Source organism: Zalophus californianus, chromosome 14 (assembly GCF_009762305.2).
Source record: "Zalophus californianus isolate mZalCal1 chromosome 14, mZalCal1.pri.v2, whole genome shotgun sequence".
In the NCBI taxonomy this organism is placed as follows: Eukaryota; Metazoa; Chordata; class Mammalia; order Carnivora; family Otariidae; genus Zalophus; species Zalophus californianus.
Window position 1 is genome coordinate 80,012,559 of NC_045608.1, and position 27,587 is coordinate 80,040,145.

Consider the following 27,587-nt stretch of genomic DNA (forward strand, 5'->3'; position numbering starts at 1 on the left):
CAGGACTGGCCCTGGGGGCTCCTTACTGAGCAGCACAGAGCGAGTGCCCTTGTTGGGGAAGCGGGCAGGGCAGGGTGAGGCCCCCAGAATGAGGCCGAGTGCTGAAAGGGAAGTTGCAAAGCTCCAGGTGAGCAGACGACAGGGGTGGTCTGACCCTGGGGCCAGCAAGGGCCTCCCAGAGATCAGGAGCTGAGCCCTGAAAGCCCTCTGGAATTGGCTAAGGTTCATGCAGCTGGTGCAGAAAGTCAGAGCCGGCAAGGAGAAACACTAGAAAGGGAAGCCAGGGCCAGATGATGCAGCCCTGCAGGCTCGCTCCTGGTCCTTAGCAAAGAGAAGTAAAACTAGCCCTCTGGTTGTAGGATAGAAAACAAATTCATGGGTACAGTAAGACTGGTTGCAGACACACCAGTTAGGAGGGCTTTTGCAGGCATCCAGGAGAGAGAGATGAGTATCTCCTTGTGTACAAATGTCATTTTTTAGTACCATTTGTGATTATCTAGTACTGATCCCTACAAGGAAAGAGCTACAAGTTTCCTTTAATTTGGGGTAACTGTATTTTTATGTAATTTCAAAACTATAGAAAGGAAGCAAGAATAATTATGAAGATGCTAGCAATACCTGACATATATTGAACATTTATTCTGGGCCAGCCCCGCTTACGCATTTTACACGTACTCGCAAAATCACAACGGCACCAGGAGGCAGGCACTGCTATTTCTCCCATTTCGTGCTGGAGAAACTGAGACTCAGGGAAGTGAAATGAACCAGGCAAGTTCAGGTGATAGGGATCATTAGCTGTTATCATGACCTGATCATCTCCTGGACAATGGACAGCCTCCCGCTTCAGTGTTTATAGTGAATTTAGCATCAAATAATCAGTGGAAGTGGGGTAAAATTGTATCTTTGTAGAACATAAATTCATAGGTTTTTTTCATTTCGTAGATCTGACTTTTGTTAAAAAAAGATTTTATTTATTTATTTGAGAGGGAGAGAGCGCACAGAGGGAGAGTGAGAGGAAAAAGCACACTCCCCGCTGAGCAGGCAGCCCAATGCGGGACTCCATCCTAGGACCCTGAGATCATGACCTGAGCCCAAAGCAGACGCTTAACTGATTAAGCTGCCCAGGAATCCCATCACTTCTGTTTTTTAAAGTTAATGGGAGATGTGCTTTGTTTATGCCACGGAACATAACTCTTCCTCCTGAGAAGCAACCAGGTATAGTGGAAAAGGATTTGAGGCCCCCTGGAACTCAGTGGGGTCTGACCACCTTCCGTCCTGCACTTTTCCTTTATTGTACATCCGTGTGAGCTAGTCTACTGGAAGGGCAATGCCCTGGACCTGTCTTCGTCATTCCCCTGCAGTGCCTCGCCCCGTCCCTTGGAGTCATGGGAAAGTGGCAAAGGGAATGAGAACGTTTCCAGTCCTAACAGCAGCTCTGAGTCTGCCCAGAGGAGTTCAATGGAACATTAGCCAGAGGATACTTTGCTTTCCAGAGATCAGAAAGTTCTGTTTGGGGGAGGAGGAGTCTTTGAATTGGTTGATTTTTCTTTTAAATGTTTTCACTCTCAGGAACTCTCACTGAAAGACTTGCAGAGGACTGTGTTTAAAGAAATATTGAGCTGACGTAGTGATTGATAATACTGAATTAGATGAAATAATATGAAGTTCTAATCCTTACTTTGTTTTTCTAGCTAATTTGTGGCACTGGGTCAATGAGGCTTGCGGCCGCCTAAGTGGAAATAAGGTAAATTTAAGTCTTAAGTGCCCCCTTCACATCCTTTTAATGGCTTAGGCTGATGTGGCTGTTATTAGTTCACCCACTGTGAATGGGGTCCTTCCTTGAGGGGTGGAACCTCGATTCCCAGGATTGATCCCCGCAGAATAACCCAAAGCCCAAGTGGGTGCCCATCGTAAATGCTCTTTTCTTTGCATTTCCTTCCCCTCCTCATCTCTGTGAGCATACATTATTTATATTGTTGTTCTAGAGCTGATCTTGATTGCCTAGGATGGGTTCCAAGGAGGAAGGACCTGCCATTTCCCTCTACTCTTTAGTTATTTTTGTAACTTTTCATTTTGATATAATCAAAATTATAGAAAAGCAGTGAGAATAGTACCAAAAAAACAAAACAAAACAGAACAAAAAAACAGAACAAAAAACTCCCACGCACGCTAAACTCAGACCCACCAACTGCTTACACTTTATCACATTGCATTATCATTTGCTCTCTGTAAGTGTGTATTATGTGTGTGTTTATTCATGGACCATTTTAGAGTGATTGGCTGACATCACGCTCCTGTACCCTTAAATACTTCAGTGTGATTTTCTTGAGAACAAGCACATTCTCTTATATAACCATAGTACATTTATCAAAATCAAGAAATGTAATCGTGGTACAAACTATTATCTGATCCACATGTGATATTAAAAATGTCTTTGATTATCCCATTATGTCCCTTAGATCTATTGTCTGTGGTATAAAGAATATACATTTTAAACCGTGAGTTCATTCTGATGCTTCCAGTTCCAGTCCCAACACCACAGGATTCATTGGGTCTTTCCCTGCCCTGGACTTGAATCTTTTCTTCTCCAACAGGACGAAGCCTGACTCCTATTATTCTCAATATGTTTACTCGTTTGCTCAATGCCAGAATACACAGAAAGTACTTTCAGAATTATTAAACTGTACTACAGAGAAAACAAAGCTAACTAGAGTTCCTTATTTGTTTACGGTAATTTTTTTTATTTAGATTGAGTGTATACGGACAAAGTACTGTGTTCTAAAGTTACTTGAGTTAGCACTTCGCTTTGCTTTAGTGTAAACATGCTATTCGTTTGAAATGCAGTTTGACTCTGTGGTTCCCATATTCCATTTTAGGGTTCTCCCCCCCTCTGTAATCGTAAATAACACAAATAAAGTGCCATAATGAGTGTTTGTTATGTCCTTGTTATGGTGGAAATAATTATTCTGAGCCATTTTCAGCCATGTTCAGCAGAAACATGTTATAATAACTCTGGGTATTAATACTTCTGCCTTCTGAATTTACATCAGCAGGAGTCCTCGGGCAACAATTTTAGCAACACTCACATGGAAGCCTCTAGTCAGCGTGAAATTTGTGAAGGTGTCCTACTGCTGACTCTGGAAGAGAAGATGTTCTCTGAAGATATGTGCTGTCCAGACGGTGGTGGTGTCTGCGAGGGTGCGTGTGCAGGCGGCGGGCCCAGTGCCAGGATGCTCCCCTTGGTCAGCGAGCTCGAGGGGGACCCCTTCCAGCATAGTCCCATGGAAGACGAGTATGTGGACAGGCCCTCCCAGACCCCAGACTCTTTGCTGTTCCTCACTCAGCCTGGGAGCAAGTCCACACCCCCCTTCCCTGAGCCCCTGGAGGTGGGGGAGAATGACAGTTTAAGCCAGTGCTTCACTGGGACAGAGAGCCTGGCCGATTCTGAAAGCTGCCACTTCGCTGAGCCCCCATGCAGGACTGATTGGATTCCCACGGCTTCCGAAAAGGACTTGCAAAAAGAAGTGGAGGGTGGCCATTGCCCCCACTGGGCAGCCAGCGGCAGCTCGGCAGAGGGCTGTGCAAACTGTGGGAACCCGCCTGGGGAGGCCCGGGAACCCCTCACGGCTTCACCGCAAAGCGGACCCTTGCCCCAGTGTGCCTATGGCATGGGCCTTGCGCCTGAAGATGCTGCCGCCGGGGCCGGCCAGCCCGCCTATGGGGCTGACCGAAGGCTTCCCGGCTCCATGAGGGGGGGCCCTGGGTCTGGAAGCGCCTCCAGTGACCAGCCACCTGCGTCTGGTAAGTGATGTTCTGCTCTCTCTTGCTTCTGAGCAGAGAGGCCTATTCCTGGTGCAGTGTCTGGAGGCAAGGGGCACAGACCATTTGGGGAAGAAGGATGCTAACATGGGGAGTATGCCACTCGAAACTGGTCTCCTGATAGGCCTTTTGGCGGGGTGGGTTTTGATTCAGTCCCCACGTTGAGGCTGTGGGTTGTGCCCCCTGTCCCCACCCGGGGGGCTGTCTCTTGGCTTCCACGTGCCCCGCGCCCAGCACTGACTGCCTGGAGGCAACGTCCACATCGATCTCAGGATCGCCTGTCATTGAGGCATTCCCTCAGATCTCTGGGTTTTGTTTTTGTCTTTAAAGCAGCCTCTACCTCACATCTCCCCTGAGAAAGCTTTTATAGTTGTCAGGGGGACAAACAACACTGTTTAGTTAATCCTTAATTAATTAATATTTATTCAGAGTAGCTTGTTGGTTCTATACCAAATTAATGACACACTAAAGCTGTCCTTTGATGCTTTATATGAGAAGCCCCTTTTACAACTGCTGCATATGATATATTTATGGAACCAGGAGGATGATTTTACAATTTAAAATCATTATAGAGATTTATCGCTGCAGCACTGCTTGAGCATGAATAGCCCACCAATTATAATATTATAACTTTTTTTTTCACAAGGGTAAAACACCATCTGTTTGATGATGTAGTTAGAAGGAAATCTGCTGCTGACGGTGAGGGCTCTGGGTACTGTTCACCACATGGGGGGGGTCGGGGATCTCTTTGAGAATCTTCTGACAGCTGTAGATGCTCTCTCCAGAAAAACGAATATATGGATATATGCTATTTAAGGGGTTTCACAGAATCCTCCTACCCTCAAAAAGAAAAAAGAAAAAAGCCCATTCGTGGACCTCCTTTATCCTGGGATGCCTTTTCTTTTTCATTCCTTCCTCTTTATTTAGACAGCAAGTAGTGCTAGCAGCTGCTGTTTGAATTATTTTATAACCCTGAGGTAGCTAGATCCTGCCCTAAACACAGAGACCCTCCTGCCTCATGTTGCTGATGGCTCCTGGCTTATTTGGTAGAACAATGTACTTTCATCTGTCTTCCAAGCTTTGTGGTTTTGCTGCAACTATACAAATTCACTGATGTGTAAATTCTGTAACATCCGTTCTCAGTCAGACTAAAAGGAGGAGTTACGTTGGGGGATATTTTTCAAAGAACTGATGTTTTTCCTTCCGAAGACCTCCACATTTAAGATTTTAAGGAATTTCCATAACCAAAAGTTTGGTTCTCTTCTTCCTTTGTATAATTCCATTTCTTTTTTTTTTTTTTTTAGTGGTTAATTTTCTTCCTGTTGGTCATAGAGACATACAGAACACGAGTTTTGGGGGCTGAGGGGGGGGCATGGAGAGACCCGAGCTGAGTGTGGCAGTGACGGTGTCCTGGTACCACGGCCAGGGGCAGACCAGTTTTTCCATTAGTGACTCCAGGAAGGTGATGTTTGCCACTGTGTGAAAACGTCAGCAGCTGTTGGAAGAAAAGAGCTGGCCAAATTTAAAGAGAGATTTTTTTTTTCCTTAGTGTCCTGAAGCCAAAAGCCAGATCTCGGTGCCCTAGTCTGGTTTTCATTACCATTTATCTCTCCAGCACTAAAAAAAGAAAAAAAAAAAAAGTGTGTCATCAACTAAATGGTGCTAATTTGTAGGAAGTTCACACTGCTTTCTCTCTTCATCTGGTGCTTCGCCATGCAAACTGTCCGTGGAGAGTCTGCCTGTGGGTGCCAGTTAGAGGGCCAAATTCATTCTCGCCCCAGGAGAAGCGGCAGCCAGACTGATTTTTGAGGCTTTGCTCTTCTCTCCATAATTACTTCTACATGAACAGGCCTTCTGGTGTCTGGTCAAAATAGCTCTTTCTCATTATTGCTTTTTTTTTTTTTTTTTTTAAAGATCGTCATTATTTATGTTCTATAAATGTGTAAAAGAGGATGGAGCTTGGGTGAAAGATCAGAAGGAGTCTAATCCTATTTGATCTCCTGAAAGCCACTGTTGCTCTTGGGGACTTGAAAGAGGTGGCCTTTTTTATTAGGTTTTAGATTTTTTTTTAAGATTTTATTTATTTATTCATGAAAGACAGAGGAGGAGAGAGAGAGAGGGAGAGAGAGAGAGAAGCAGAGGGAGAAGCAGGCTCCCAAGGAGCAGGGAGCCCGATGCGGGACTCGATCCCAGGACCCTGGGATCATGACCTGGGCCGAAGGCAGACGCCTAACCATCTGAGCCACCCAGGCGCCCAAGGTTTTAGATTTTTATTTGTGGGTATTTAAAACACACACACACACACACACACACACACACACACACACACACACACACACAACCAAATCAAGTGGTTTCTGGGAAAATGACATGACTGGGCACTTCCTCAGTAAGGACGAGTAGCTCCTTTGCTCTCAGCATCCCTTTGAAGAGAATGATGGTTCTTCAAACAATTCTACAAGTGTAATTTTTGAAAATAATATCCAACGTTAAGGTTATTCTAGCAATGTTATAACCCTTCAAGAACGGTGAGAATTATTAGCAAAGACCAATACGGGAAAAACATATATTTGGTTATGTCTTATAAAACCATTTCTTAATTTACATCTTAAATTACTATCCTGATGACATAATGGTGGCGCCCTTGGTTACAAATCCTTTCACCTGGAGTTTGGAGAATTCTTACTGTGTCCTGAAAATTAGTTCATGTGAAAGAATCACTTCTTACAACTAATGCGTCTACAGTGGCTGGGGACTTGCTTTTGGCTCCTGAAATCACTTTCTTGCTTCGGCCGCTTCCGGAGCTGGAAACAGATGTTTATTTACAGGGTCCACGGCGGTTATTAATGAACAGCAACTACATATTTGTTTTTCTATCATATCTTTATTGAGGGTCTGTTGAGCCCTGGAGACTTGGGAAAACCAGCAAAACAAGTAGAGATTGAGGTCAGGGAATGGACAACTGAAGAAATCAGTAACTTGAGACAGCAAGGCCTTGGGCCCCCTGCCGCCCCACCCCCAGCCCGCTTGCCACCCCTTCCGCACCCCCACCCCCCCACCTGCCACCCCTTGGCCTTCTCTCCCCCAACACCCCCAACCTAAGTTTTGGCCAAAGCCAGCCCCTTTTCCTACAGACACCTCTCACTTGCCTCTTCTGTTCTGTCATGTGCTTCTGCTAGTGTGAGCCACCCTGTCCCCACACTGTCCCCTTTTCCAGAGCGCTCCTTCCTCCTGTCCTTCAAGTCACAGCTCCAGTGCTACTTTGGAACCAGGGAGGGCAGGTGTGCTGGCCGAGCGGCCACCCTCTCCCCCCCGCCCCCCCCCCCCACCGCCGTTCTGTGCACTTTCCGTCTTTGTTACTGAGCCCGGCAGGCACACACCTTTATCTACAAGCGGGCTCTAGGTAGCACACCATTCAGTGGGAATTTCCATGACCTTTGCCACACCTGATCTTTCCAGTATCTCCCGAGGCGGCTTAGTCACAGGGTGTGAAGGTCATCCATTCAGCCAGTCATGAGTAACTAGAGGAACGGGAGACAGTACCCCCCTGTTTGTTCCCTAAAGTCACTCTCAGCCTCCCACATTTTCAGTCTGTTCTGGGAGCTGGAGGCCAAGCAGAGGATGGAAGGACTGGCCTGAGCTGTCCTGGACCGACCTCAGTGTCCTGGGTAGAGGAGGCAAGGTGAGCTGGTTCATCCAAATGGCAGTGACACACCAAGGCCGATTCCTGGGAGCCCAGGGCACTGGAGGTTGACCCCGTTTCTCCCCAGCCTCAGTCTCCCATCCCTGGGTCCCCCTCTCTTGAAATGACTATTTTTGACCATCCGTTTCCATCCCGAAAAGACAGATAAAGCTTCTCCTACCTTAATTTTCTTCCCTTTCCCTCCCCCTGCCGCAAGCAATGGACAACACTCTATCTAGTTCTAACTTTCTTTTCTTTCTGGTTGGAATGCCATCCACTAGCTCGTGTTTCGCTTTTAGCTAAGGACTGCAAGGGCAAGTATTAGCTCATTGACCCTGTAAGTTAAAAATGATATTTTATTATTTGGTTGGTTGGCAATATTCATTGATACTAAAAGTCAATGCATTCTTTCAAAGTATATGAAAAACTTGGTTACTGTATACTTTAATTCAGTCCTGCTTACTTTCTCTCTGTTCTAATGGGGCTCATTTTGGAAGAGTTTCATTCGTAAGCCATTCTAAGTAACTTTCAAGCATGATTCAGAATGGAACTATTAAATACTGCTTCCCTTCCCTTATCATCATCATATACTCAGTTTCTTCCAAATGCCTAAAACAGAGCTTGCATTTCCATAAAAAGGAAAATCACATGAGAAGCATATGGGTTAAATATAAGTTTTTAAAAAATTCCAAAAGAACTCTATGTAGCCTGGGTAGTTTGAGTGTATTTGTGTATATTTTTAGTTCTGTTCCTTGGGAGAAAATCTACATGACAATTGGGTGGTATTATTTGCTATAGTTCTTGTGATTTAATATTCATACGTTATGCATTTTAAACAACATAATAAGCTCTTGGGAAGTGTGTATTACCTTGCTTAAAAATGTGAATTCTGCAGAGACTGAGTTCTTAAAACAAAGCTTGTTTTTCTCTGCCCAAGAAAGAGAGATTCCATGGAGCCGCCATGTCAAGCATGGACTTAGCAAAGTGTAGACATCTTTCTGGTTAGGATGAGACACTTCATTTGTCCATTGTTTCTGTTGACTTCAATGCTATTTTTAACTGTCTCAAGTTACCTGAAGATTTTGTTAGTTAAGTCACATTAAATATTAATGTTAACCCAACCAACCCATTTTAAATGTTAGAAATTCTTCAAACTTTCTCTAATTTAGGAAAAATCCTCCTGTCATTCTGGCTCTCAAATCCCACTTTTAGGTAGCTTCAAATACAAGTCCCAGTCACCTCGTGTTGAGAGATGAGGAGACTATTTTGACCTCCTGATCATCTGATTGTGAGGCTGTCCCTTAAGCCACTGTTCTGCTGCTATTAAATTGGTGCCATCAATATTGATTTCCTTTGTTCACTGTGTGTTGGAGACTCTCCAGTGTGCTGCAGAATAAGGGTCTGGGATAGCTGACTACTCTGGCTGAGCGAGGGGCTGTGGCCAGGCCAGGCCCAGAAGGTTCCATGCGCAGGGACGCTAGGGTCTGTGCAGTAAGGGATGGCTACCTTGGCCTATGGGTCACCTCCCTTCCACCAGCTGTCTCCAGAAGGTACTATTTTCACTATCCCTGGTTCTTTTGTGAGGAAAGTTCTTTCCTTCAATACCTACAACCCTATGTTTTTTCTCAAGTGACAGTAAAGTTAAGATCAATGCCAGGGACAGCCTAGCAGGGGAAAGGTGTCAGAAGGGCAGCCGAGGAAGAGAAGGACGGGGTAGTGACGGGCCCTTGCTTTGCCTTGTATTCCTGGAGGCTGAATAGACTAAAAGTCTCAGGCCTTTGTAAGGCATCTTGGATAAGCCTTATCTACACGCTTCTTCTCTTTTCGTATTTCCCCTTACCAGCTACCAACAAGGGCTTCCGCCCCACCCCCACCCCCGCCACCAACAGCAGAACAATCTGGGGCTTCCTTGGCCCTCAGTGGAAAGAGTTACCCCTTTGGGGCAGATATCAACTATAGAAGCTATCCAGCCATGCCCAAAAGGAGGCCCTACAGCACCCACACAGTCATGCAGCTTGCTGACATGGGGACCCACTGACTTGCCCTCTCTGGTCTACTTGCATAACCCTATAACACCCTTCTGTCCTAAAAGGTAGCACATCATAAGGAATTATTTGCTATTGAGAAGGACAATTCAGGACTTATGTGTATTACAGGAGAAGGATATTACCAACTCATTCTGAACCCTGTGCTACAGGCAAGTCATCACTGACCTGTGTGAGGAGAACAAGACTATGGGGGTTCAGTGCAGAACGATATAGACGAGTGTTCAGACCAGTGACAGTCATAATGATGATTTAGTTTGGCAAAGAAAACAAAAGTTGGTTAGATTTCTGGAGGAAAGTGCCCTCTCTGTCTTTAAGACATGTTGAGATCCTCCAACAAGACACGGATGGAAAAATGACATTACTGCCCAGCACATTCCCCCCATCTCTCTCCCTGGGAGGGCCACCTGCCAGGAGTAGTAATGCCATCAGCGTCCCTGTGACTGATTCCCTGCGATTCCCCGAGCATTTTCAAATCCATCCTTGTTTGGCCCTTACGCCATCCTGCGGGTGCTCATTCATTCATTTCTTCTTTCATTTAACAGGTATTGTGTGCTACTCTGTGTGGCTCCACCCGCCAGGCTAGCAGGACTTGAAACTTGATTCGCATTTCACAAACGAGCAGACCGAAATCTGGAGAGGTTGTTAGGTGGCTTGTCCCAAATCCCACAGCTAGGGAGGGCCGAGTAGGACCAGACCAGAGCTTCCAGACCCCTGCTCTCTCCTCTGTTTCTCCCCACTTCTTACCCTCCTGGACTGAAACCTCATCCCTTTAGTCAGCAGAGAGCACCTTCTGCTCTTCAGAGACCACAAAATCAGGATGACATTGACATCATTAGATGACTGGCAGGTGAGTCTGCATTAAGACAAGCCATGAAAAAAGAAGGCTCTTTGACAGTTTCCCTCCTTAAGGCAGAGAAGGGAGAAAGAAGCCAGCCTGGAATGCTCCCATGCAAAGTAGCTGCGAGCTGGTGTTTGCAATGCAGCCAGCCCAGCGTGGAGGGAGCACTCAGTAAATTCTGGATTTGGGGCGTTGTTTCCATTACTGTTGTTACTATAATGAGTGCACACCTAACCATAGATTAGCACACATTCTTCTCTCCCTCTGTAGAGTAAGCCCACAGTACACTGATTACTCACACCTAATGGATCCCTCTAGAACAGCCAGGCCCTTCTGCTCCCACTTGGTGAATGGCTGTGCGTACTAAATCCATGGGTGTTCCCTGTCCCGAGACTGTGAGTTGATCCTGTTAAAACTGGTGAGCTGGTAAAAAGAAGTGAGTTTGAAAAGCATGAGAACTGTTTCTGTGAAAACCGTTCAGTGCTTTGGGACTATTCAAAGAATGAGTTGCTAAAATCTTTTTGCTGTTGAAGCTGAGGTGGGTGAGACAACTATGAACGTTGAGGGAAGACAACTCTAGTAGGATTCTGCACTTAGACTGCTTGGCAGGTGGCTTGGTTCTCATTCCACTTTAAAGAAACCAAGACTCTAGACTATAGGCAAAGCAACAAAGGTATCATTGATACCATCACTAGACTTTTTCTTAAAGGGATGAGCCTCAGTGCTATATCAGAAAGTTGGTGTCGAACGTTTCACAACAAATGACAAGTGGCTTTGAACATCAGGGAAACATATCATAGGATCCGTGTTGTAGTGGCACCGTACGTAGCCTCTGGGACTCAGTGTCTTCCCAAACATTGAGTTCTTTATCAGTACAGAAAATCAGATTCACAAACACTTCCGCGATACTGAAAGATATCCAAGTTATAAGAGGTTACCTCCAAAAAGAGTGACACTGAATTAAAGCATCGGTGTGGGGGGAAGAACCCAGAGCAATACTCCCAAGAGCTGCCTGCTGCTCAGGACCCACTACATCATTTCCAGAGCCCAGTGAAAGATGAAAACACGAGGTGTCCATGTGCAAAAATTAATAAGAAATCCAAGACGATGACAGCAGAGCATTTAATCAAGCATGGCCTTCTGAGGGTCATGTGCCCATGAAGACAGCTCTGTAGCCACTTATGTCATTGGCAGATCAGTAGAGCTTTTTAAAAGTTCAGTCTGTACCAGTTTACTACTCTCATAAAAGTCGGCATGTACAGAATGGGCTTGGACTTGATCAAAGGTGGTTTTTGTCATTAATGGTAACTTGAGTAAAAAAAAAAAAAAGAAAGAAAAAATGTGAAGAATAAAATTGCTTTAGAATCTTATACTCTTTCTAGATACCTTTTCTTTACATCCCAGTTATCAGGAAATTAAAGGCCTTGTTCTTGTCCACCCCCCATTCTGTCCCTCCCCCACCCCCAAAAGAATAATATTCTTGATCCAGTCTAAGTCAGAGCATCCTGAAATGTTCAAATATATCTTAGGCGAAAGGATTTGAGTTCCATTTTAGATGGAAAAAAGGAATATAGATCCTATGGGTTATAGCAAAGATATTGTTTGCCCCGAGGTAAATTGGCATGGGATGAAATTCTTAATGTGAATAATTAAACAAGATCTTGATGTGCAAGATGATAAGAAAAAATGGGCTTTGACTTGAGCTCAGACAAACTGAAGATTCTGACCAGGAAGAAGGTAAACAACAGTGTGTGGATTAATGAGGATGATTTGTTGGGAAATAAAATTTAAAATGAGGGAGAAGTCGTATATACCATGACATCAGTAGATAAGTCTCCGTATGAAGAGGACGAAGAAGATGGGAGATTAAATTCAAAGCCATAAGTCAATCACACAGGGGCTAGTGATGCCCTCTGCTAGCTCTCCATTATTCTACTGAGATCAACAGAATCAGCAGTCACTGATGTTTTAATAATAGACTGAGAAAATCATACTTTTAAACAGCTTTTTAAATCGCTTTTATTAAACAAACATGGTGTATTTAAATTAGAATAGAATGTTGGTGGTATCTTCCGTCATACTGTTAATTTCTCAACTTGACTTTTTCTTTTTTTAAGATTTTATTTATTTATTTCAGAGAGAGAGACACAGCGAGAGAGGGAACACAAGCAGGGGGAGTGGGAGAGGGAGAAGCAGGCTCCCCGCGGAGCAGGGAGCCCGATGCGGGGCTCGATGTGGGGCTCAATCCCAGGACCCTGGGATCATGGACCTGAGCCGAAGGCAGATGCTCAACCGACTGAGCCACCCAGGCGCCCCTCCTGCTTTGACTTCTGTTAACTAGTGATCTCTCCACTGGGAGGACTTCCGAGTCACGGTATCACTCCTGCTGCCGCCACAGGAGAGGCCCCCGTACCAGCACTGGGTCAGTAGTTGCTGAGTTACTTGGAGGAGTCATTTACAAGCCCATATCTTGGGCATCTTTTTAAACCTAAAACATAACTTAACATTCACAAGGATTATTTTTAGTAAAGGGCCATATGTGTTGGCTGATGATAGTTTTTTTTACATTAACCTCGTGATCTTAATTTCCACTCTCTCTGTCTCTAGTGTGGCATGAGAAATTGTAGACATTTGCAAAGCAGATGTGAGTCCAAGATCCTTCTGCCCTTTTCATGTGTTTTGTTTTGTATCTTTTTTCAACAGTTCTCTTGCCCATGTCTCCTTACCTACCAGTTCAGCGGTTTGTGGATGTTGTCTTTTGTTTTGCGTTGAGTGTGACTCACTTTTATTTGGGTCTTGCATTCACTTGAGTTTTTACAGAAAGTTCCCCTTCTTTATCACTTACATTTCACCACTTTACAAAATATATAGTTAATTAGATTTCCTAATGAGTTCAACTGGTAAAAACAGAACTGAGAACTAACTCGGTAACTGGTGGGAGAAGGAAGGCATAGACATACTAGAAAGTAGACTCCTAACGTAGAGTACACCGTATGTTAGGAGCACCTGTTGGTATATTTCAGAGGCCATGGAGTGATCCAGCTAGCTGGTGAATGGAAACACTAGCTGGCCTCCCCCTTGTTGCTTTGGTGGGGGGGTCATTAGGCAAATAAATCCCCACCACCATCTTGAAATATACCCCATACAACTGCCTATGAGAGAAATAGCATGAGTCATAAATCTTTTTGATTTGTTGCTCACACTTGAAATCTGTTTTCATTTGAAATCCTTATAGTTTCCTGGGTCACTGGGCCTCCATCTCAGCTTCTCTGAAGGTACTTTGTGGGTGGAGGGAAGGCTCCCCAATGGGATTTCCTGTAGGCTGTTGGTATTTTAGTCAGACCATCCAAAACATGCCTTCCAAACTTGGGAAAAATCTCTTCTTGTGGAGTGGTGATAGAAAGTTAATTTGTATAAATTATTACGAAGCTGGGTCACAGTAGATGAGAAAAAAAGATGAAGTTAACAGTGAAGAGCCATTTTGATGTTCATCTCTTCTCGCCAGAATGAAAGATTCTGTTTCTGATACTGAGTGTTGGGACATTTCTGCATCTGCTTGGTTTATGGCATTTATTTTCACCTGGGACATTTCTAGAGTATCAATTTTTAAAATAGAAGAGTAGTAAGGGTAGCAAGTTTCCTAACACTTGTTGAATTTTCTATTTGTTTCCCAAAAGGCTCATCAGTTCAAGACTGGTCAAATCTAGTCACCCACAAAGAAGTGATGGTAGACCCCCTAGGGACAAATCACCCTCAGGGTTCAGAAGGAAAGAGTGATTTATAGGATTTCTTTTTTCCACTTTAGTCTTATGAATCTCTTTTGTTCCAGGAGTTAAAGGTGGTAAGGAAATTGATTTAACCTCTGCTAAATACCGAGCCTGGGTGGACCCATGGCCCTCCAGGGCTGAACTATTAGGGACCTCCGTGGAAGGTACAAAGGTGTGACAATCTGGTCACCGGGGAGGCTGAGCTGGTGGGCTCCAGGGTCCTATCAGGCAACGACCTTCCCTCCAGAGGTGCGTTCCCTTACTGACGCATTTGGCCACAGCCAGGCCACTGGCTGTTTGCGGCCTGTGGATCTCCCGCACGCACACCCTTTCCCAGGTAACGGCTGCACCTGTTACAGTCTAACACCTGATGTGCTCTCCTGCCGGTATCCTGAGTCCCATGTGGCAGATGACGAAACTGGAGCATGGCCCGTAGTCTTGCTTCTCTTTTGCCTTCTCTCGCCCTCCTTCCTCTGCCTCAGTCGGTCCTGGTGAGCTGACAAATGAAGGAACCAGTGGGAGTGTCCGATGCACTCTAGAGACGGTGTCGGTGAGGGGAGGCCGCTGCTAGAACAGCCTGTTTCCTTGGGAAACTTCCCTCTCACAAGACCGAGTTCTCATCAAGAACTGATGACTCACCTTCTGCGTGTTCTCTCTTCCTCTCCCCTTGTAGGAAATGTGACTGGAAACAGTAACTCCACGTTTATTTCCAGCGGGCAGGTGATGAACTTCAAGGGCGACATCATCGTGGTCTACGTCAGCCAGAACTCCCAGGAGGGCCCGGCAGGGCCGGGCAGCGGCGCGGGGGAGCCGGTGGGCCGCCCGGTGCAGGAGGAGAGCCCGCCGCGCTGCGACTCGTTCGCCGGACTCGGGTCGCGCTTCCCGGACCCGTGCGCGGGCCTGGACGCGCGCCTGGGCGGGGGGCTGCAGGAGCGCGGCGCCCCTGGGCCCGATAAGGCCTCGCGGCCGGTGCAGGAGCAGGGGGAGGCCGAGGCCGGCGCTACAGGGGCACGGCGCTGAGCGGCGGGGGACCCGCAGCGGCTCTCGGCGCCCCTCGGAGCCGCCTTGCCTGGGGGCGGGCGCCGACCTCTGAGTCTCCAGCCTGGCCTCCGCGGGCCCCACAGGGGCGGGGTCTCTACCCCGCTCGGGAGCCAGGGGCACCTGCGCCTGGGCGGGGCCGGGGGGTGGGGCTCCGCACCTGCGCCTGGGCGGGGCCTGGGGAGAGCGCGCTCCTGCGCCTGGGCGGGGCGGTGGCCCGGATCTGCTCCCTGACGGCCCTCCCTTCGGTACATCCGCGTCGAATGACCTGACATTCAGCGCCCACCTTCTTGCTCTTTATGTAGAATCGGGCACTTTTTAAAAAACCTGCAATTGTTATGACCATTTACTGATACCCACAGTCACGTATCATCTGATGACACAGGTACACGACGCTCCACTTTTTACCTCCTTTTAGGGTTTTCCTCCGTCCCCTCCTGTTCCCCATTATCATTTCATCAGTAGTTTGTCTCTTTATGGCATCTGTTTTAATGATTGTTCTGTTCTCTTTGGGTCCGTTTTTTTCCCTTATATTTGTATTTCATTTCCATAACATTTTTCTTGATACTCTAACCCCCTTTTGTTTTTACTCTGTAAGGGTTCTCTTGAAAATTCTCCTAAGGGTGCTGGTCTTTATATATTTTCTTTTGCACCCCTTCTTGAAAGTAGGTTGCCTGTGTTTTGGTGATGGGTTTTTTGGGGGGCGGGGTAGGCAGGGAGGTCTGTACTAAGCACTTTTGGTGAAAAGGCCAGGACTGTGAAGCCTAGAGGGAGGCTCAGGAGCAAGTGGAGAGGATCTTCGTCTTTGCAAAATTTTCTGTGTTCTGTTTTTTTCTTTTTTTCTTAAAGGAAGAAAAAAGGGAAACCCTGCTTTCCCCCTGAATGTTTTTAAGTTTCTGTCAATCCACAGGCAGAACTAAGCTGTAATGTGTCCTTCTTTCCCTCACCCCAAAAATGGCTGACCCCTGAGGTGAAGGTATTTACTCATTCCAGCAGAGGCAGTCAGGTACTTTGGTAACTAAATCTCTAAAATCCAAGTTGCTGCAGCTCGGCATTCTTACTCTTGATGTCTCTCTCAAAAATACGTGAGAAATGCATAGGACACAGGACAGCCTGAGTACAGGGTGAAAAGCAGCTGCCAGGGAAATTCAAGAAAGAAGGGATGGGGCACCTGGTGGCTCAGTCAGTTAAGCATCTCACTCTTGGTTCCCACTCAGGTCATGATCTCAGGGTCTCTGACTCTGCTTGGAACTCCCTCTCTCCCTCTGCCCTTCCCCCTGCTCTCTCTCTCTCTCAAATGAGTAAATAAATAAAATCTTAAAAAAAGAAAGAAGGGTTAAAGCTGACATGTTAATTTGTGTTTTCTTTTTCTAGATAAGAAGTGCATAAGTGTGTTTAGGCCGTAGACCCTATTTTCGTCCTAAATAATTGTGCATCTGTGATTCAGCCTTGTAGAAATGGTAAACATTTCTGCTATTTTCCAAAGCATCTTATTTAAAAACCAAATCCTCATATTGTGAATTTAAGAAAACTTATCACAGAGATACTTTTCTCTTAGATCAGCCCACTTGTGAGGAAACACACAGCGTGAGTCAGATTGAAAGGAAGTACCTGGGTTCTTCCATCTGTTGTGGTCAGTGAGTATTCTCATATACCAAAAAAAGTTAAAATATCTAAGCAGATTAAAATTAATTTTGTGGATCTGGTAGGTTTTAAGAGTGCTAATAGTGGTCAGTGTCCAGACTTAAATGGCCAAAGGTGTCCAGCTGAAGGAATGACCATTGGTCACTGGTTTCTCCTTACTGGTTGCAGGTCTCTTGGAAATGCTGGAATAGTAGCAGTCAATTGTGACTTTTTTTTTTTTTTGAGAGAGAGAGAGCATGATTGGAGGGGTGGAGGGAGGGAGAGGGAAAGAGAATCTTAAGCAGGCTCCACACCCAGTGCAGAGCCCGACTCAGGGCTCCATCTCACCACCCTGAGATCACGACCCGAGCCGAAATCAAGAGTCGGATGCTTAACCGACTGAGCTGCCCAGGTGCCCCTCAATTATAATTTTTAATGGAGAAGCAAAGGGTAGCTCTATAATTTATGGGACTTCTTAGCTTACATAAAAAGCTGCAGGAAGTAACTGCACTGCTGGGATGATTAGTTTGTGGGAATTTACTGTCTGTTCTGCCCATTTAGTTAACATCCATCCAAAGAGAGATGTCATAAAAATGGGAGAAACCACTATACCTTTTGATATGGACTGTATTAAACAGACAAAATGTGGTTCACAGAGTAGAATGCTAAAGCTAAAGACCCGAGTCTCTACCGTGAGTATCATCATCTCATGATACTACTTTCACCTTTCTGTGCTTTCATATTTCTTTCTATAAAAAAGCACTAGTGATCATTTTTGACACTTACCCAGAGAAAACAAAAGGATGTTACAGTGAATGTTTAAGTATCTTGAGCTCCTTCAACAAAAGGTGCTAAATAAATCCATAAGAATCTACTTTCAGAAAAAGGTGGTATTCTTTCCCACCCTGATCCCTACATTCGATATTGATCCAAAGACAGTTAAGTGGTAGAAATGTATGGCAAATAGAGGTCTGTGTCTATGTATTACAGAGACATATAAGACAGATGTAAACAGAATAAAATGAAGAGAATAATGAAAAATTTGGGGGGAATGTGATAAAGAGATTATTAAACTTAGCGTTCATCATAAAAGTTGTTTTTTTTTTTTCATGGCTTGCTTGAACAGGGCTCTTTGTAAAATAATTGATGTGACTTCTTCCTGATCTCTGTGGTCTGCTGTGGTGTCAAATGTTGGTTATGTTATTTCTTATCGGTGGAACCCTCAACAACAGAGTTGGGACAGAAAATGCTTTGCTTTGACAATGTATCTGCTGTTGATCTCATAAGAAAATTTTTTAAATTCAGGTTAGCTATGCAGTGAAAGAGTTGAAAGGGAAATGGATTCTAGGGTCTCCTGCCCACATTTAGCTCCACTACCAGAAGAAGGAAGAATTCATTTCTCTCTCTACCTGTAAGTGCAAAGAGCAGTTTGAATGTGATGTAGTCGAACCTTCCTGTGGCAGGAGGAAGGGGTTTCTGCTATGTAACAAGCACCCCAAAACGTAGTGGCTTAAAGCAACCACCATATATTCTGTGGTTTGGCTCAACTTGGCTGGTTCTTCAGGCCTGGGTGAGCCTGGTAAAACTTGCTTACCCATGTGCAGGCTGGCTGGCTGGCTTGCTGGCTGGGATTAGTGGGGCCAGACTAAACACTCCCCATGTGCTCCCTCATCCTTTCAGCAAGCTAGTCTGGCCTTGCTCTCTGGTGGTGGCAGGTTTCTGAGAGAGCAAGTGTGCCAGGCTTTTTGAGGCCAACGCTCAAACTGGTATGCTGTGACTTCTGCCACACTCTGTTGGTCAAAGCAAGACACAGGGGCAGCCCAGGTTCAAGAGCTGGGGGAGACAGACCCCCTGCTCTAAGCGGGAAGAGCTGCGGCGTGAGAGAGGAAGAGGGATGGATGCAAGGAGGGGAAGAATGAGTCCCTTTTACCATCTGTCTACCATTGGAGTATTGTTCAGAACAAAATGGCGTGGAATAAAATCCTCCCAGAGCTCATCTGGGAGCAGGAGAGGGATGTTCCTAGCCCCTAAGGAGTGCTTCCATCACTGGGGATCACATTCGTACAGAGAGACACCCACATCCATATTTAAGTATTGAAATTCCTTCCAAAGCCAAATATCCATGGCTGGGGACCTGGATCGACTGTACTACTGCATTCCATTGGCACAGGTCATTGAAAAGCGACTATTTGTAAAGTCAAGAAAACTGGTGAGACACTTGGGTAGAGGAACCTGTTGTATAAATAGATAAAAGAGGTCACGTTCACTCGTTGTGCTGACTCAACAAACTATCTATGGCTAGGTACTGGGCAAAAGAGTGAGTTTGAGCAAAGGTTCTGTCTCCGGTGGGAGAGGTGTCATTTTGAAACGTTTGCTCTTTGACAGTCTCCAAGGGCACGTGGCTCCCCTTGGCCATCTGCTCTGGGCACCAGTTGCATAACCCCCTTTAAGGGGAGGGAATAAGCATTCAAAGGCCTAGGCATTCAGTTGGTGAGTCATCATTTTTATTTATGCTTGGGCCCTGAGCATCCCTGAGAAAGGAGGTGAAGCTAGCTAAAGTCCTAAGGCATCTGGGGACATCCTAGAGAGTTAGGGAAGACCTTGGACATTGCTCTGCAATAGGGCACCAGAGGAGCTTCTGGGAACAGAGATTAGCTGTGGAATTCCTGCCACAGCATGCCACCCCTACACCCACCCCCACCCCCCGACTGCCGCCAAGGAGGGGCTGTGCTGGCTGGTGAACAGACTGCCTTGCAGCAATGATGCCTTGCCAAAAAGAGGTGGGGACCCAAAATCGGGCAGTGGTGGGGCCAGCAGCAGGCACAGCATGTCGGGTGGAATCACGGAAGCCAAGCCCAGAGGGGCAGGGGGCCACGGATGCTGGAGACCCTGGCCCGACACCCCCATGGCTGCCCCCACTAAGGAACTGACTCCCTTAGGAAAACAACTCAGTGTCCCCCAAGGTCTGAACAAGGGGAGCACAGAATACATTTCCAAGTGGGGAGGGACACCTAAGTGACCTCTGATTGTGACCCTCGATGATTCCCTTCACCCTGGCTTCTCATGCTCTTGTGAGCCTGACTGTCTCTCTAGGTCTGTCCACCTTGTTACTGCACAGTTACCTTGACCCCAGGGTGAAGTTGAAACCCCTCCTTAGTTTGCATCTCTTTCCTCCATTCCCCTTGGTAAAACCGACATGCAGGAACACTTCCCCCCCCGCCCAAAATCTTCATTTAAGAATGAGGTTGCCAATAGCATAAAAGTTAAAATGACAAATTCCAGGACGTTTCCAGTATCTTCATTCTACTGCGAGGCACTGGAGACGTTCCCCTGTGTAATGGAGCAAATAGAAGAGTCGCAGTCAGACCCGGAGTCAAGAGCCAGCCCTCCTGCTTCCTGACTTCCCTCGTGCAGCCACCCTCCTTAGCTCTATTTCCCACGTGTGTAAATTGAAGATAACCCTATTAGTTTATAGGGTTGGGGCGAGGATGGAATGGGATGAGGGACAACTGTGCACCAGCAGAGCTCCTGGAAGATGTTAGTGGGAGAGACCATCTGTTACACATCACCCTCCCCCTGTCTCTTACAGCTGTCCATGTGGTGGCCTCAGACATCATGTCTCCTTCCTGAGTCGGGCCACACAACTATTAACTAACCCTGCCGCCCACCTCAGACACCTTCCCACTCTTTCAAACTAGGTCCAAGAGGTGCGCCTTTTCCATTGTAAATTCACAAGACTGTGGTAGCTGACCCAAAGTTGTTGTCTCCTGATGTCACATGGAGGGAAGGGGGCTTATGCCGTGTAGCCCCCCAATATACCACCTTCACTGACCAGTACAATCAGAATGGGCACCGGGGGGCCTTTCTGTCCTGGCCTCTGACATTTGGGAAGAGTGAGGGATACCGGGATGTGCAGGTTGAAAGGCTGTTTCTTGGGTGCCTGGGTGGCTCAGATGGTTAAGCGTCTGCCTTCGGCTCGGGTCCTGATCCCGGGGTCCTGGGATCGAGCCCCGCATTGGGCTCCTGGCTCAGCGAGGAGCCTGCTTCTCCCTCTCCCTCTGCCCCTCTCCCGGCTCATGCTCTCTCTCTCTCTCTCTCTCTCTCTCTCTCTGTATCTCTGCATCTCAGATGAATGAATAAAATCTTAAAAAAAACAAAAACAAAAAAAGGCTGTTTCTTTTTCTCCCAGTTTGGGAAACATAATAAATTGGCCACCAGCTTGGAAGAGGTGGCATTATAGGCCCAAGCCCCTTCGGGGCTGGGGGTGGACTGGAGCCCTTCCCTGTGACTTAGGCCGTTGATTTCTTATGGGCAGGTATAGCCCTAAAAACAAGGCTATGTGGACTATAAAGTCATGAGAAAACTACCTTCTCGTGATGAGACTCTGACGAGTTGTCTTAATTTAGGCAGAGGCAGTGAAACATCTTACCCTCAAATGGAAAAGCAAATTCAACCTACTGGCTTTCATGGCTTATTCCAATGACAAAGGAACCATGAAAAAAATACATATTTAAGGTTCTTAAAAGAGCTTTTTCTCAGTGGGAAAACAAACATAATTTTTCCTATCAGGTTTATTGAGTTTGTGATTTATATCCAGTAAGATTCTCCCCTTTTTAGGTATACAGTTTTAGTATAAGTTTTTGACGAAAACTTATGGTTGTGTAACCCACCACAATGAAGATAGGGACTATTTTCAGCACCCTACGATTTCCTGTTTCCCTTTGTAATCAATCGTCTTCGTTTTACCCGCCCCCCCGGGCAACCACTATCTGTTCTCTGTCCCTATGGTGTTACCTTTTCCAGAATGTCGTATGAATGGAATCCATTTGAGTTTGGCTTCTTCCAGCATAATGCCCTTGGGCTGCATCCAAGTTGTTGGGTGCTTCAGTAGTTGGCTCCTTTTGATGGCTGCGTAGTATTCCATGGTAAGGATGTACCACAGTTTATCTGTTCACCAACCTTTGGATTCCTTCCAGTTTGGGGCGATTACGAATAAAGCTGCTATAAAAACTTGTGTGGACATGTGTTTTCATTTCTCCTAGGAGTGGGATTGTGGGGTCATAGGGCAAATATATATGTGGAATTGCAAAATCGTTTCTCTAAGTGGCTGTGCCATTTTGCACTCAGGTCAGCAATGAATGAGAGTCCAGTTGTTCCACACTCTCATCAGCACTTGGTATTGTCAGTTATTTGTTTTAATTTTAGCCATTCTGCTAGACATACAGTATCTCATTGTGGCGTTAATCTGCAGTCCACGATTTTTTATTTTCTAAAAAAATTAAGTTTCGGGAGATGTATACCAGTAATATTTATTCAGAGTAAATGTTTTCCACAATAAAAACTCTTTTCACAGTGGGACTCCCAGTGTCAGGGCCGAGAGCCACCACTTACTCAGTGGACTGTCACATCCTATAAGGCTTTCTGGAATGAAGCAGGCACACTTCTAGGGAGCACGTTCAACCATGGAAACCGTGAGTTTGTGATAAACATGCTGACATAAATGTCTTTTATTGGTTGAGGAAATATGGAATGTTTTTCTATTGATATTTTCTGATTTCATTATTTTTATATTCATAATATAATAATGAGTGACTGAGTAAGGAGGAAAAAAGTAAAGACAAACTCCTATCTTCTGTGTGTGGAAATGGAGAGAGCAGGTGGCCTTGGGAAAGGCTGTCGGTCACCTGAATGTAGGGCCAGGTAGTGTCTGTTGGCCTGGCGGGTAAGGGAGCTGTTGTTGCCTGACAAAAATGCCTCCACGGTTGCCCCTTGGTCTGCAGAGCTAGTGCTGGGGGACAGAGCAGCTTCCTGAGAGGGTCAACACTAGGGAGCTTCTTGAAGGATCAGGAGCATCCTAGTGAGGTCCCCCAGCAGGAAGGACACCAAGGGCTCCCAAGGGGCTCTTGCACTGGTGGTGAAGGGTTGGGCTGGACAGGTGGGTGCACCTGAGGCCCAGCACCTCTGACTCCGCTCTGGAGGCTAAGGCTGTGGGTGAGCAAGGTAAATGTGATTTTAACCCTGGAGCCTCCCCTCCCCTCAGCAGTCCACAGTATCTGTATGAGTGGGACAGTGCTGGACAGTGACCAGAGGCTGTGACAATGCACAGCTGAGCTCACTAGCCTTTCTCAGCCTCTCTGAGGGGTATTTGGAAGGAAAATCTGTTCCCTTTGGACTGAGTAAGAGCTTGGGGTTCTTGGATGACTAGAGGGAGAGACTTTACAGGTGAGCAGTTTGACATCATGGGGCCCCAGCAATTAAAAGGAAAAATAAAAGAGGTGTGGCTGCATTTATACGTGCAGGTGGTAAAGTAGAATATGCCAGAGATGGACAGATGATGAGAAAAGAGGAATCAGGACATTATGAATTTGACCACAACTCCCCCTCCCTCCCCAGAAGACCAAAATCTTTCACATGGACTCCATGGCCCCCAGCCCTCCAGGACCATCTCACACCACTCCCTTCCACTCCGGTGGCCCTGGTCTTCTCTCCAGTGCACACACCTCCGGCCTCAGGGCATTTGCACGTGCTGTTTTCTCTAGCTGCAGTTTACTTCCACAGTTCTTCCCCTGGCCCTGACTTCTTCCCTGTCAGATAGACAGGGAAGGTATTAGTAACTCTTTTTTTAAAAAACCAATCAGAAAATGAGGACAATCTAGATGGGGAGAGGCCATGACATGGACTAGGGGTCACTGATGAGGAGAAAGCATCAGAACCAGGGAGTCTCTCTGGCTGCCCCTCCCCAGCCTCTTCCACTATTCCTCTCTCACTTCCCTGACTCCCTCTTTTCTGTAGTTCCTCATTCTGTGTCTCCTTCTCTCTCTTTTCCTCTTGCTCAAGCCATTCTCTGCTCTCTGCCTTGTGCCCCAGGCACTTGGTGTCCCTCCCCTTTCCCTCCTCCTGTGTGGGTCCCACATTCCTGATTGTTCCCTCAATGACTCCCTTGTCCCTCCCTGCCTTAATACTTGTCTCTGGACACTTAGAGCCTCCCCTGCCTCCTCTCCTCCTTTCCTCGGTCCCTGTTCTTGTCCCTTCCCCCTGGGTCTTCCATTTCCCTCCCCCATCCCAGGGTTCCCCAGCTGCAGAGGGTGCTGTGGTGAGATCTTCTTGCTAGAGTTTAACCTTCTACTGATCACTCTTTTAGAATTTGGCCTTTTCCTAGAAGTTACCCTGTTTGTTCATCTTGCGCCAGTGGGCATACTGCTTCCATTGCATGGTGAAGTGCAGACCCCATCTTCCTTTAGGAAGGACCCCCTCAGACGCAAAGGGTGAGGTTTGGACTCTGCCTTACCGTTTCAGCCACTGGCAGCATGTATGCATCCATAGCACTGTCTTTAAAATGGTTTTTTAGGGACACCTGGGTGGCTCAGTCAGTTAAGTGTCCAGCTCTTGATTTCGGCTCAGGTCATGACCTGAGGATCATGGGATTGAGCCTCCATGTCCCATCTGGCTCAGCGCTCAGCAGGGAATCTGCTTGAGGTCTCTCTCCCTCCGCCCCTCCCCCACTTCCCCTGCGTGTGCGCACCCTCTCTCAGATAAATAAATACATCTTTTTTAAAAATGCTTTTTTTAAAGCCCTGCTCAATGCTAGTTGAAACCAACAGCTATTTCTGACTGCTTCAGTGGTTCGTGCGGAGGTTTCGGGGACTAGGAACCCACTCGGGTGAAGTCAGGGAGGGATCTCAAGAAACCAGAGAAAAATGAACCCCCAAATGTTGGAAGGGTGGGACTGGGGTAGCCCCAGGCACTGCCGCCTTGTTCTTCTCCCTCCTGTTCCTCCCAGTCTCTCTTCCCCAGCCTTCAGCTCCCAAATCCTTTCATTGCCAGTGAGTCTACTACCCACTGGCCATATATGTATGTGTGCACGTGTGTGTAATATATAAACTTTGTGTGTGTATCTGTACAGCATATAAACTATCCAGTTTATACATATGACTGTTCCAAATTCCAGGTGATAGACTCTGGTCAGCCCAACATAACTACTGAGTCAGAGTATTGTTCATAGTGTACGTGGGTCAGTCCAATCAGCCGGGGCCAAGGAGGGTCACTGATATAAAATGAGTCTCCCTGGGACGGTCAGGCCTGTGGTAAGAGTGTGTCCAGCAGACAATGGAGGAGGGTGGACCGTGTGTGCACCCTGACCCTTGTGTAGCCCCAGACTGCGTAGGTCCAATGACAAATACACACACAGTGAGGATGAGATCACTGTAGCACTTTTTTCTCTTCCAACTTCTGTTATTGTTAATGACTCAAGAAAAGGTATATTTTTCTAGTTGGAAGCCATGACAAGAAGCAGCCACAGTTCAAGGGCCTGCTCTGGAGAAGCTGGGGGAAAATGGGGTTATTTAGATAAGGATTCTCTGTGTCTTCTTTTTTAAAATAGGCATTTTTATTAGGCCAGAGCTGGCTATGGTTCAGAAAGCAAAGAATAGAGCAATAATCCCTGATGATACATGAAGCAGCCATAAAAATAGAAGGAAATCTTGCCATTTGTGACAACATGGATGGACCTTGAGGGCATTTTTCTAAGTCAGAGAAAGGCCCATATTGTATGATCTCACGTATAGGCAGAATCTAAGAAAGCCAAACTCCTAGAAACAGGGACCAGAATGGTGGTTGCGGGGGCTCGGGAGGTAGGGGGGAAATGGGGAGATGTTAGTCAAAGGGTACAAAGTCTCAGTTATAAGATGAATGAGTTTCTGGGGGTTTAACACACAGCTTGGTGACCATAGTTAACAATACTATATTAAGTATTTGGAAAGTTGCTAAGAGAATAGATCTTGAACGTTCTCACCACACACACATACAGACAAAATAGTAATTTGTGAGGTGATGGAAGTGCTGACTAACCTTATTGTAATAATTTCACTGTATATACGTGTATCAAAGCAGCATGTTGTAGGCCTTAAACATACACAGTGTTGTATGGCAATTATATCCCAATAAATCTGGGGGAAAAATAATTCCTGACAATGAAAGAAACAAACCTTAGGCCCCGCAAGAGTTCAAATGTCAGGGCCGCTCAGCACTGCCAGGGGCTGGGAGCTCTCACCAGGATCCTTGCCAGACGCTGAGCGCCCAGCCCTGGGCCTCTCAGCACTGAGTGGAGCTTCTGTTCTTGGCCTTAAATTCTCACCATAAATACATCTACTCCTGGCTGCCAGCAGGGAAGGGGCCATATAGCAATCACTGACAATTCTGTTACAGGAAGAAGAGAGTGTGAGTAAAGAGAAAGCCTCACTTCACATCAGTTAACACTTGCGCAAATAACCACCATTTGCTGAAGCAACCTGCTGAGTGATGTACATACGTTATGTCATATGTCAGAGCATTATGTCATTTAATCACTACAGCGAATCTATGAGGTGACTCTTATTATCTCTATTACACAACAGGATATAGGGTCAGAGAGGTTAATAAACTTCCACAAGCTCACAAAGGTAGTGTGTGGATTTTGCACCCAAGCCCCAAAGTTTGTGTTCCTGCTCGCTGTTGTAATGATCTTGAGGATAGCTGGTCATGTCTATGTGTGTTTTGCTTTCTTTAAAGTATTCTGTTTTCAGCTGTAGCGAAATGATGTGCATAGAGTTGAACTGGAGTGGGCCAAGGAAGTCAATCATGAAAATATTTTTAAAATAGCTTTTCATTATAATCAGACTTAGTTTCTCAAATTCAACAGTGAGCCCTAAAACTTGGCATTAGATACCTTATATCCTAAGCATATAGTCTATTGGCCCTATGTCCCAAAAGAGATTCCACTCTTTGAGTAGGGTGATACTGCTAATCCTCTGTTAGCATCGAGAGCAAGTGTAGATTCATGGGCAGTGTCAAAAGGATGAGCAACCCCCCATGGTGGCTGATGGACATTTACCCATTACTGCATCCCACCATGTGGGTGCTTCTGGGCCCTATAGATCTGTCTCGATGACTGTATATTTATTACAGTATTTATTATGAATAATGAAACAGCCACCATGACACGGTTAAGAGATCTCTAAAGCCAAGCAAACAAATATAAACCCAGCAATTACTTGATGCGTCCATGTCCCAGCATCCATGGATGGCGTGGACAATGCGCAGACGACATCCATGGGACAGAGGACCTTTTCCAAAAGGGACAGATGGTGGCCACTGTCCTTCAAGAGCTCTACAAGTCAGTCATGGGCCCTGCCAACTAAGTGCATTGCCTCCTGCTCAGACAGAGGAAAACAGTTACAGTGCGCTACCTGGGCTAGGTATTCCAAGAGCAAAGGACCACATACCCTCCCCACCCGTGTTTGCATCAAGGGTGTTAAGGAAAGCTTATTCAACATCAGTGTGATACTTAGGAAGTCACAAAATGACTGTTTTTAAAATCAGTTTTATGGAGACAGTATAATTTACGTGCATTAAAATTTACCTTTCCTAAACCTACCGTTCTATAAATTCTAACAAATGCATCAAACCACACCACAGTCGGGACACAGAACATTTCTGTTATTGCCAGAGTTCCCTCCTAATCCTTTGTAGTCAGTCCTTTCCTCCCCACCCCAGCCCCTGGCAACCACTGCTCTGTTCTCCATCCCTACATCTTTGCCTTTGCCACAATCAATGGAATCGTATGGTGTGTTTCTGTTTGAGTCTGGCCTCTTTCTCTTGGCACAAGGCTTGCTTTGGCATGCATTTGTAGTTTGTTCCTTTTTATTCTGGAGTAGTATTTACTTTACATTAGTTTGTTTATCCATTCACCAGGTGAGTGACATTTGGCTTATTTCTGGCTTGGGGTAATTATGAAT

General features: G+C 46.1%; 1 protein-coding gene across 1 annotated transcript in view; it reads left to right on the top strand.

Moving 5' to 3' along the window:
• The window catches only part of TNFRSF11A (TNF receptor superfamily member 11a), a 56,783-nt gene extending 35,921 nt beyond the window's left edge, over positions 1–20,862 (top strand). Inside the window, exons 8-10 of the mRNA XM_027577014.2 lie at positions 1,692–1,744; positions 3,051–3,801; positions 14,828–20,862. Coding sequence (XP_027432815.1) covers positions 1,692–1,744; positions 3,051–3,801; positions 14,828–15,174 — 1,151 coding nt within the window. The 3' untranslated portion in view covers positions 15,175–20,862. The remainder of the gene's footprint in view (positions 1–1,691; positions 1,745–3,050; positions 3,802–14,827) is intronic.
• Positions 20,863–27,587: the final 6,725 nt, after the last annotated feature.